This window comes from Eriocheir sinensis, chromosome 18 (genome assembly GCF_024679095.1).
Source record: "Eriocheir sinensis breed Jianghai 21 chromosome 18, ASM2467909v1, whole genome shotgun sequence".
Taxonomy (NCBI): Eukaryota; Metazoa; Arthropoda; class Malacostraca; order Decapoda; family Varunidae; genus Eriocheir; species Eriocheir sinensis.
This window is the reverse complement of record NC_066526.1, coordinates 1,268,608-1,279,928: the sequence shown is the minus strand read 5'-3', so window position 1 is coordinate 1,279,928 and position 11,321 is coordinate 1,268,608. Positions and strand designations below refer to the sequence as shown.

Genomic DNA, 11,321 nt, shown 5'->3' with positions numbered 1-11,321 from the left:
CCTTTCTTGTTTCCATCTTCTGCTTTTTTCTTTCTATTTTGTTTTCGTTTTCTCGTTTTTCTAGTTTCTTCTCTTTTATTCTCACTATTATCCTATTCCTTCCTTCTTCCCCTTTCATTATTCATTTCATCTTGTCATCATTCTTCTCTTTCATTCTCCTTTTTCGCTTTCATTCTTAGCGTCTTTCCTTCTACTCCTTCCTTCATTTCTGTTAATCCTTACTTCATTCTTACCTTTCTCCTCATTTTCCTTCCATTTTACTCCAGTTTCTACCTTCTCTTTTTGTTTATTCCTTCGCACACTCATTTTTTTTCTCTCTATCCCTTGCAATAGCATTCTTCATTTCTATTAATTCTTACTTTTTGTCTCCATCTTTCTCCTTCATTTTACTTCAATTTCTACCATTTCTTTCATTTCCATTATTCCCTTTCTTTGTTCCCTCCATTATCTTTCTCTCTTTTGCATTACCATTCTTTCCTCCCATCGCCCCCTCTTCCTACTATCATTGCAGTCACCATCACCATCACTACACACACCACAACAGTCACTATCACCAAACACAATCAAACGCTTATACGGAAAATCAATACAGTGTTCCAAGGCAATACAACATAACAAGAATCCGTCACCTCAAGCAACACCAGTAAGAGAAGAAGAAAAAAAGGAAAACAGTTGGAGAAAGTTGTGAAGAAGAAAAAAGGAAAATAGAAGACTGGATATAATGTGAACTTTGGAATAACAAGTGAAAGATTAATATGTTCCGGTTCACTACTACTACTACTACTACTACTACTACTACTACTACTACTACTACTACTACTACTACTACTACTACTGCTACTACTGTTATAATTTATTGATCTGAGGCACATGTGTTTATACCTGCCGGCTGAGGACAGGTGTGCTGATAATAGTAGTAGTAGTAATAGTAGTAGTAGTAGTGGTAGTAGTAGTAGTAGTAGTAATAGTAGTATAGTAGTAGTAGTAGTAGTAGTAGTGTTGCTCCCAGTGGTAAGTAGTAGTCTTCAAACTATTTTCGCACACACACACACACACACACACACACACGAGTATCAGTGACCCCACATAAATTATCCATTTCGACCACCCCCTCCCTCCGTCCCTCTCCCTCTCACACCCTCCCTGCAGCTCTTACTTCCCCCCCCCCCCCCTCTCTCTCTCTCTCTCTCTCTCTCTCTCTCTCTCTCTCTCTCTCTCTCTCTCTCGGTCCAGGTGACTAACGAACCGTGTCTACAGGTGAGTCTGTTGTCACGGGCGAGCGGAGGTGAGGCGGGATGGAGGAAGGGAGGAAAGGAAGGAAAGGAAGGGTCAGCTGGAGGGAGGAAAGGAAGGGTCAGCGAGAGTATAAGGGAGTGAGGGAAGGAGAGAAGGAGGGAGGGAGGGAAGGGGCAGCTAGAAAGTAGAGGGAGGAAAGGAGAAAGGGAGGGAGGGAAGGCTCAGCTAGAAAGTAAAGGAGGGAGGGAGGAAAGGAAGGAGGGAGGGAGGGAGGGGTCAGCTAGAAAGTAAAGGAGTAAGGGAGGAAAGGAAGAAGGGAGGGATGGGTTAGCTAGAAAGTGAAGGAGTGAGGGAGGAAAGGGATGAGGGAGTAGGTAAAGGAAAGAGGGAAGGAGAGAAGGGTCAGGGGGAGTAAAGAATTAGGGAGAAAAAGGATGAGGGAGTAGGTGAATAAAGGAAGAAGGGAGGGAAGGATCAGGCAGAGTAAAGAAGTGAGGGAGAAACTGATGAGGGAGTAGGTAAAGGAAGGAAGAAGGGAGGGAAGGGTCAAGGATAGTAAGGGAGGGAGGACTGATGGAGTAAGAATAGGAAGTGACAGGGAGGAACAAAGGAAGGAAGGAGGGAGAGAGGGAGAAGGGTAGCAAGGGAGAACAGTTGGATAAAAGATAGGAAGGGAGTGAATAAAGGTGGAAGTGAAGAGTATAACAGCAAGGGAGAGAATGAAAGAGAAAGGGAGGAATGAATGATAGGAGGGAGAATAAAAGAGAAAGAGAATGAGGGAGGGAGTGAGGGAGAGAAAGGACACACACACACACACACACACACACACACACACACACACACACGTTATGTATCATATTTAAACTTCAATAAGAGAGAGAGAGAGAGAGAGAGAGAAGGGGGGGGGGGTACTAAATCATGGCAGCCAGGTGTAATACTTTGGACAGGTGTGAAAGGAGAACAGGTATGGCGAACAGGTAAGGGAGAGATAAATAAGAGGGTGATTGAGGGGAAAGGGAGGGAGGGAGAGTGGGGATGCATCAGTGGAGGGAGAGAGAGGGAGATGAAGTGGAGGTAGGTAGGTGGTTCTTGTGGTGGATAGGGAGCAAATAGGGTGGATAGGGAGAAGGTGCGGTAGAGAGTGGAGGAAAAAGGGAGGGAGAGAGAGGGAGGGATGTGGAGGTGGATAGTTCTTGTGGTGGATATAGGGAGCAAATATGGTGAAGAATAGGGAGAAGGGACGTTACAGGGTGGATGAGAGAGAGAGAGAGAGAGAGAGAGAGAGAGAGAGAGAGAGAGAGAGAGAGAGAGAGAGAGAGAGAAGGAATTATTTGAGGGAGTGGTAGTGACTGACTGGCTGACTAACTGACTGACTGACTGGTTGACTGACTGGCTGATGTGGTGGGTGGCTGAGCGATTGGGTGACTGATTGACTGGTTGACTGACTGGCTGACTTGGTGGGTGGCTGAGCGATTGGGTGACTGATTGACTGGTTGACGGACTGGCTGACTTGGTAGGTGGCTGGGCGACTGGCTGACTGACTGACTGACTGACTGACTAACTGGCTAACTGACTGGCTGGTAGACTGGCGAAATGGCTGACAAGTTGACTGGATGGCTGGCAGACTGACTGATTGGGTGGGAGAGCGACTGCGTGGCTGACTTACTGACTGGCTGGGTAACTGGCTAGCTAATAGGCTGACTAGTTGGCAAGGTTGCTGAAGGAATGTCTGACTGATTGACTGAGTAAATTATTAAATGGGTGACTAGTTGACTGGGTGGCTGACTGACTGAATTGGTGGGTATCTAGCTTACTGACTGACTGGGTGGGTGGGTGGAAGGAAAAGCAGATTACAGACTGGCTGGTTGACTTAAATGGTTGACTCTGGCTGGCTGACTTAAATGGTTGACTTAGGCTGGCTGGTGTGATTCATTAACAAGAAACTCAAAGTGAATTCTGACAAGGTATACATATAATTCTGCATTCACTCCAGACCTGCAACCTCCCAGCACCACCACCACCACTACTACTACTACTACTACTACTACTACTACTACTACTACTACTTCTAACCTTCATCACGTTGCAATCATAACCACGATGACCTAAATAAGTGATTTCTGACCATAAATATTAAAGTTCTTTGCTTCACATTCACTTCAATATTTCCAGGTTCGATGAGAGAGAGAGAGAGAGAGAGAGAGAGAGAGAGAGAGAGAGAGAGAGAGAGAGAGAGAGAGAGAGAGAGAGAGAGAGAGAGAGAGAGTTTCCTTCACCATCAATTTCTCCAACTCTGAAAGCACAAATTACTGAGGTCACGAACATTGCTAATCAAAAAATTCTTTCAACTTATTCATTTCTCTCCCTTCTTTTCTCGCCCTTCCTCCCTTTTTCCTCCACCCTCCACCGTCCCTTCTCCCTATCCTCCACCCTATTTGCTCCCTTCCTATCCACCACAAGAACAACCTACTTCCACTTCCCTCCTCCTCCACTCCTCTCTCTCACTCCCATCCTCCCTTCGTCCCTTCCCATCCACCACCACCACTACTCCCTATGTTCCCCAGCTCTCTCTCTCTCTCTCTCTCTCTCTCTCTCTCTCTCTCTCTCTCTCTCCTTGCCGTTCCTCCCTCTCTCTCCCTCATTCCTCCTCTCTCCAGCTCTCTCCCCCTCCATATTTCCTAGCCCTCCCTCCCGTCTCTCTCTCTCTCTCTCTCTCTCTCTCTCTCTCTCTCTCTCTCTCATAAATATATAACACAAGGAACCATCCCACACAGGCATCTGCGGGACAGCAAGCCATAAGACTGGGTGAAACGGGGTTGCATAGCGGAGCCCCGGCCTTCAACCTTACGCCGCCCCGCTGCAAGGGTGTGTATTAAGCCCCGGCGGGAGGAAGGGTGGGAGACGACGGGGGTAGATGGAGGAGGGAGAGGGGGAAGAAGGGAGGATGGAAGAAGGGGCGGGGAGGAAGGAGGGATGGATGAGGGGGGTCGCGCGTGTGTGTGTGTGTGTGTGTGAGAGAGAGAGAGAGAGAGAGAGAGAGAGAGAGAGAGAGAGAGAGAGAGAGAGAGAGAGTTATATAAGTTTCTTTTATCTGCATCTGTTTATCTATTCATTCTCTTGTTTTGTTTGATTGTTTATTTGCTTTACTTTTTTTCTTTCTTTGGTGTTTATGACGTGACTTGTCTGGTTTGTTAGGATTCTTGTTATTGTTTGTTGTATCGTGTCCCTTCTCTACTTCTCTACTTCCTTTTCTTCAGACTACTACTACTACTACTACCACCACTACTACAACCACTGCTGCTACTACTACTACTACTACTACTTCTTCTACTATTTTTTTCTACTATTACTACCACCACTACTTCTACAACCACCACTACCACCACCACTGCTACTACTACTACTACTACTACCATCACTACTTCTACAACTACTACTACTACTACTACTACTACTACTACTACTACAACTACTACTACTACTACTATACCGGCCTCCATCTATTAGAGTTGCGTTTTGAGCGGTATATTCTCTCATATCCTTTCACAAAGCAATTCATTGGCCCCACCCCGCCAATGACTGTGGCCGACAACCATCTTTATTTAATATTACAAACTTTACTAAACATTTTATTTTTAAGCCAACAGAGCTTGTGGTTGATACGACTACTAGTACTACTACTACAACTTCTACCACTACTATTACTACCACCTCTACCTCTACAACCACCACAACTACTACTGCTATTACTATTACTATCACCACTACTACTACAACCACGATCACCACCACTACTACTACTACTACCACTACCACCACCACCACCACTACCACCATTATCACCACAAATACAAATAAAAAAGCCATCCACAGCCCCTCAGACAATGGCCACGCACCCTAAAAAAAAAAATAATAATAATTAAATAAAAGAAAAGAAAGAATAACTCCCAAATCATTTATAAAAACAAGGATACATCAATGCCATGAGCCGCACAAAAGGGTGGGAGGAGCTAATTACTCAGGTGTAAAGGCCCACAGTTATATTGAGGCAACGCAGGTGTGCACAGGTGAGGGGTGGGGGGGAGGATGGGGAGGGGAGGTGGAGGGGGGATGGTAAGTAACTGTGCAAGGTAAGAAGTTGAAACCAGGAAGATGTTGTTGGTAGTGGTGGTCATACGTCTGGCAGGGATGTTATGCTGCCTCCTCCTCTTCTTCTCCCTCCTCCTCCTCCTCCTCTTCCTTCTGCACTCTCTCTCCCTCTCTCAAACACACAACCTCTGTATCTCTTTCTATTTGTCTCCTTTACTCCTTCATATGTTTTCTCTCTCTCTCTCTCTCTCTCTCTCTCTCTCTCTCTCTCTCTCTCTCTCTCTCTCTCTCTCTCAGAAACCTTTATCTCATTCTTTTTATCGTTTCCTTTTCTCTTCATACCTATTATCTTCCCCCCTCTCTCTCTCTCTCTCTCTCTCTCTCTCTCTCTCTCTCTCTCTCTCTCTCTCTGAAGGCCGATACATAAATAACTACAAGGTGTCAGGTAGCTCGGGTAACACTGGTTTAGTAAGTGTTAATTTCAAGTTGAGTCGGCCTACAAGTTTTTTTCTTCCCTTGTATCACTATAACAGCGACGGTGCCCGTAGTACAACGCTGAAGGTGAGGATCGATCGAGAGAAACATGTGCTGTCGAAATACCCGTCCAGTGAAATGTAATGAGAAATAGGTAAAACGAAGGATATTTTTTTTCTCTTCATTCCCTTTTTTTACAGCATGGGACGAGGCTCAGGGGCAAAAAGACTAAAAATAGCAAAATAAAGAAACTGCAGAAATACCAGTTAAGTGAAATGAAGTGAAAAATAGGTAATACGTATTTTTTTCTTTTCCTCCTTTATTTTACAGCATGGGAAGAGCTCAAGGGAAAAAGGAAAACTAGCAAAAAAGGAAAAAGAAAATAAAGAAAAAAAGAACGAAAGGGCAGGACAGGTCAATTTCGTAGTATTTAACACAAGCTCAAGGACAAAAAGGAAAAAATAGCAAAAAAGAAAAAAAATGAAACGAATAAAGAACGAGAGGCTAGGAGAGGTCAATATCATAGTTATTAACTCAGAAAGAAGAGTTTCATGAGAGAGAGAGAGAGAGAGAGAGAGAGAGAGAGAGAGAGAGAGAGAGAGAGAGCAGAGGAGGATGCAGCATAACATTAGGAGAATAGAATTTACAAAGAAACTACTAAGAATCGTGTTGAAGTGACGCTCAAGGCTTTAAGTGCTACCTAATAATACATTCACATCACAAGCGGGTAAACGTGATCAAGAACATGCACCGTGGCAGTAATATAACGCAGTATTTCATTCGTTGCCCTTCAAACAGCCGTTTTCTGCACCTCGCCTCTTGCAGAAAACGGTTATGGAGGAACCCAAATAATTATCTGATACACCTTAACTAAGTTTCTGTCACCCTACTATAGAATGGATATCAAGATGCTAGAATCTATACAGAGGATGACAAAAGTGATTCAAATGGCGAAAAACTTGCCATATGAGGACAGACTGAATAATTTAAATCTACACTCTAGAAAGGCGAAGGTTACGAGGAGACTTGATCAGGTTTATAAATGAACGAAGGAAGGGCTTTAAAAGGGGATGTTAAAAGGGTTTAGGTTGTAAGAACCAGGCAGGACACGTAGCAATGGTTTTAAGTTAGATAAATTCAGATTCAACAAAGACATAGGCAAGAAATGGTTTACCAACAGAGTCGTGGGTGAGTGGAACAGGCTTGGCAGTCAGGCCAATACCATAGATACATTCAAGAAGAGGTTGGATAAATTCATGGATAGTGAGGTTAGGTGAGGTTGGGCTTACAAGAACTGCCTTGTATAGACCAACCGGCTTCTTGCAGACTCCTTATGTTCTTATTTTCTAACTAACTAACGGGGAGGATATTCCAGGAAGCGCGTTGCTTCACTCACTCATCACCTCCACTCCCGACGGTCCCTCCTCCCACTCCTCCTCCTCCTTCCGACAATTAAAACTACTGCTACTACTGCTACTATTACTACTACTACTACTACTACTACTACTACTCAGAAATATACACATCAGCCAAACAGTCCCTATAAGCTTCAGAATTAGTGTGTGTGTGTGTGTGTGTGTGTGTGTGTGTGTGTGTGTGTATCACCAAGGTCACGGTGCTCGGGGGAGGAAAATGCCTCGCCACAAGTTACAAGAAAAATAAAAGTGGCGACGATCAATTTCGACACATCCTCTTCCTCCTTCATTGTTCCTCCCTTTTTTTCATCCTTCAATAATTTTCTCCTTCGTTGTTTTCACCTTCCAATCACCATCCTCCTCATTTTCCATTATTATTATTATTATTTCTCTTACATCGTCCTTATCTTTTCTTCATTATTCCTCTTCCTTTTTCTCTTTTTTTTCATCTTTTTTCCCTTTAGCTGTATACATCTTTATTGATCCTGAGAAGAAGAAGAAGAAGAAGAAGAAGAAGAAGAAAACTTTGCTCTACTGTTGACTCTTGACAATAATGATGACAACAGTGATGAAGACGAATGAAAGAAAGGAGGAGGAGGAGGAGGAGGAGGAGGAGCCTTAGCAGTAGTACCGTAGTTGTATTAGTCGGAAGGAGACGAAGAAGAAGTAGAAGATAGAAGAAAAAGGAGGAGGAGGAGGAGGAGGAGGAGGAGGAGGAGGACAGCACAGGTCATGGAGGAAAAACACGTACGTAGGAGTCTTACCATCCATAATGACGAAATGAGAGAGAGAGAGAGAGAGAGAGAGAGAGAGGAGCTAAATACAGACACCTGCCACAACGGAGCTTCACCTCTCTATAAATAACAACCAGGTGAAGACACTCAAGGTGATGGCAAATATATAGAGAAGGAGACGTTGACGGGACGTGGGCGCGGAAAAACACCTTGATGGTACACGTGTGAATAAGATGACTGGAAAAAAGATGAAAAGTACAAGAAAACAACTATAAATACCTCCTCCTCCTCCTCCTCATTTGCTTTTCTCTTTTTTCTTTTCTTTCCCTTTGTTTTCCCTTCCTTTCCTTCTATTCCTCTTCTATAATTTCCTTTCCCTTTCCTTCGTTTTATTTCCTTTCGTTTCCCTTCACTTCCCTTTCTTTCCTTCCCCTTTCCTTATCTTCCTCTCCTTGTAATTCCTTTTCCTTCCCTTCCCTTCCTTTCTTTTCTTTTCCTTCCCTTCACAATCCTTTCCTTTCCTTCTTCTTCTTCTTCTTCTTCTTCTTCCTCTTTACTAACACTTTCCTCCTCCTTGTCCTCATCCTTGTCTAATAATTTTCTTTTTTTACTCCTCCTCCTCCTCCTCCTCCCAGGCACTCCGAACAAGCAAGCGAAAGGTCAGCGCCGTTAAGTGCCACAAATTGAGACACGTTGGCTCTAATACTTATTGACGTAATGCCTGCCTCTCTCTCTCTCTCTCTCTCTCTCTCTCTCTCTCTCTCTCTCTCATCCACCGCTTTCTTTTCTTCCCTTCTATTCACCTCTTGTTTACTTTTTCTTTTGTTTAATTAAGTCTTCCACTTCCCCCTCTCCTTCTTCCCCTTCCTTTATTTTAGCTTTTTATTTTATTTCGTTTTGTGTTTCTCTTTCCTTTGTGTTTGTATATCTTTTTTCTCTTATTATATCTTCTCCTAATGCCTCGTTTTCTTCTTCTTCCTCCTCTTCCACATATTCCTCCACCTTCATACCTCTCCCGTCCTCCTCCTCTTCCTTTTATTCCTCCTCACACTCATTGCTCCACTTTTACACGTCTTCTTTCCTCCTCCTCCTCTTTTTTCTGTTATTCCCCTCCACACCTATTGCCCCACTGTCTCCCTTCCTCCTCCTCCTCCTCCTCCTGCTCCCCTCACCTGGCGTACAGTTATGGGATGCGCAGGTGTGTGAGGGGGCGTGGCGCGGCGTGGCGTGCGTGAGGCGTGAGGTAAGGTGCCACAGGCGGTCGGAGTGGCGGGCGGGGCTCACCACAGCGCCTCAAGCCAGCACCCACGCGCCCACCACCACCACCACCACCATCGCCACCACCAACATGGTATTCTGGGGCACGTGTGGCTGTCCTGTAGGCACACACAAACGCACACGCACATAGACGCACATTGAAATTGATCTGTCTTTTGACCACTCTTCTAAACTCTTTTTATGGGAGCAGAGATTTGCGGGGGTTTTTTTCATTATTATTTTTTTTTTCCCTTGAGTAGTTTCCTTTACTGTAAAAAAAAATACGGTTCTGTTGTATCTATTATTTAACGTGTGGCAGTTCCTTCACGCACACACGCACATATCCGCACTTTTTCTTTACGATCAGTCTAAGGGGCCGGTTGACATTCTTGATGGGTCCTCCTGGTCGGCCCCAGTTCGTTAAAGCGCAGACAGGAGTTTTATAGTGGTGCCATTTTGCTTTGGTTCATGTTACCCCCCTAGCCCTCATTTTAAGTCTTCTTTTAGAGTTAGAGTCCGGGGTGCGTATTTCCCTTCTCGGTAAGGGTATGTGGCGCCCATTCATGAACAGGTCAGGTCAGGTCAGGTCAGGTCAGGTCAGGTTAGGTTTGGTTAGGTAAGGTAAGGTTAAGTAAGGTTAGGTTAGGTTAGGTTAGGTTAGGTTAGGTTAGGTTAGGTTAGGTAAGGTAAGGTAAGGTTAGGTTAGGTTAGGTTAGGTTAGGTTAGGTTAGGTAAGGTAAGGTAAGGTAAGGTAAGGTTAGGTTAGGTTAGGTTAGGTTAGGTTAGGTTAGGTTAGGTTAGGTTAAATTAGACTATAGTGAAACCAAATTGTCGAGTCCGTTTTGGCGTTGGCTCCCGCGGGTCCATTTCTCCCCTCTGCTCTGCCACACAGTCCCAACTCCTATTTTTTCCTCTCATATGTTACCAATAGCTTACATATGAGAGGGAGAGATAGGTGTTGGGACTGTGTGGCAGAGCAGAGGGGAGGAAAGGACCCGCTGGAGCCTACGCAGACCGGCCTCGACATAGGTTGGGTTTAGTAAGGGTTGGAAAGAGTAATTTTGAGTGGGAATCGCAATGAGGGTATATTTCAAAACATCCCGTGGTTAGTTTCAAAGCAACAGCCGAGCGTCTTCACTCAGGGACCACATACCAGTAGGGAGATTGGGATGCGTCCAGGGTCCATATTCTTAAACGTATCGGGCTTCCATTACGACTATATTCCACGACCACAGAGAATATTAGTAGTCAATAGCAATTAGTAACGTCACATCGCCCGGTAATACCCTGGGATCAGTATTTCTTTTTTTTTTTTTTTTAGCTTTGATCTCTTGCCTTCCCTACATTCCCCCTTTCAAAATAGGGACTTTAGATACTTTGACGCACGGAATTCTCTCTCTCTCTCTCTCTCTCTCTCTCTCTCTCTCTCTCTCTCTCTCTCTCTCTCTCTCTCTCTCTCTCTCTCTCTTTTATTTCCAATTGCAATTAAATACAAACATTGATATATAGTCATCGATCTATCTCTTCATCCTGTCTTCCTATATTTCCTTCCTACTCCCATTTATCTATTGATCTACTTTCTTTCTGTTTTCTTTCTACTTTTATCTATCATTCTTTTCAACTATATTATCCTACATTCTTACTCCCTATTACAAGCTCACATCACAAACAAACCACACAGCTCTCAAGCTTTCTCCTCCATTACAAGCTCATATCACAAGCAAATTCGCCAATCTTACAAGTTTTCTCCTCCATTACAAGCTCATATCACAAGCAAATTCGCCAATCTTACAAGTTTTCTCCTCCATTAAAAGCTCATATTACAAGCAAATTCGCCAATCTTACAAGTTTTCTCCTCTATTAAAAGCTCATATTACAAGCAAATTCGCCAATCTTACAAGTTTTCTCCTCCATTACAAGCTCATATCACAAGCAAATTCGCCAATCTTACAAAGTTTTTCTCCCCATTACAAGCCTACATCACACACATGCAGATCATCTTACAAGCTTTTTCCTGCTTTACAACCTCACATCACAACCAATCTTCGCGAATATCACAATCTTCCTCCATACAAACAAAGCATCAGAGTGTAAAACGGCCTTCAAGCTACTTCAT

At 44.0% G+C, this 11,321-nt stretch overlaps 1 protein-coding gene across 1 annotated transcript in view; it reads left to right on the top strand.

Annotated features, from left to right (window-relative positions):
• Positions 1 to 9,160: 9,160 nt before the first annotated feature.
• LOC127000214 (tubulin alpha chain-like) overlaps positions 9,161 to 11,321 on the top strand; it is an 18,018-nt gene continuing 15,857 nt past the window's right edge. The window contains exon 1 of the mRNA XM_050863630.1: positions 9,161 to 9,299. Within this exon, the coding sequence (XP_050719587.1) occupies positions 9,297 to 9,299 (3 nt within the window). The 5' untranslated portion in view covers positions 9,161 to 9,296. The remainder of the gene's footprint in view (positions 9,300 to 11,321) is intronic.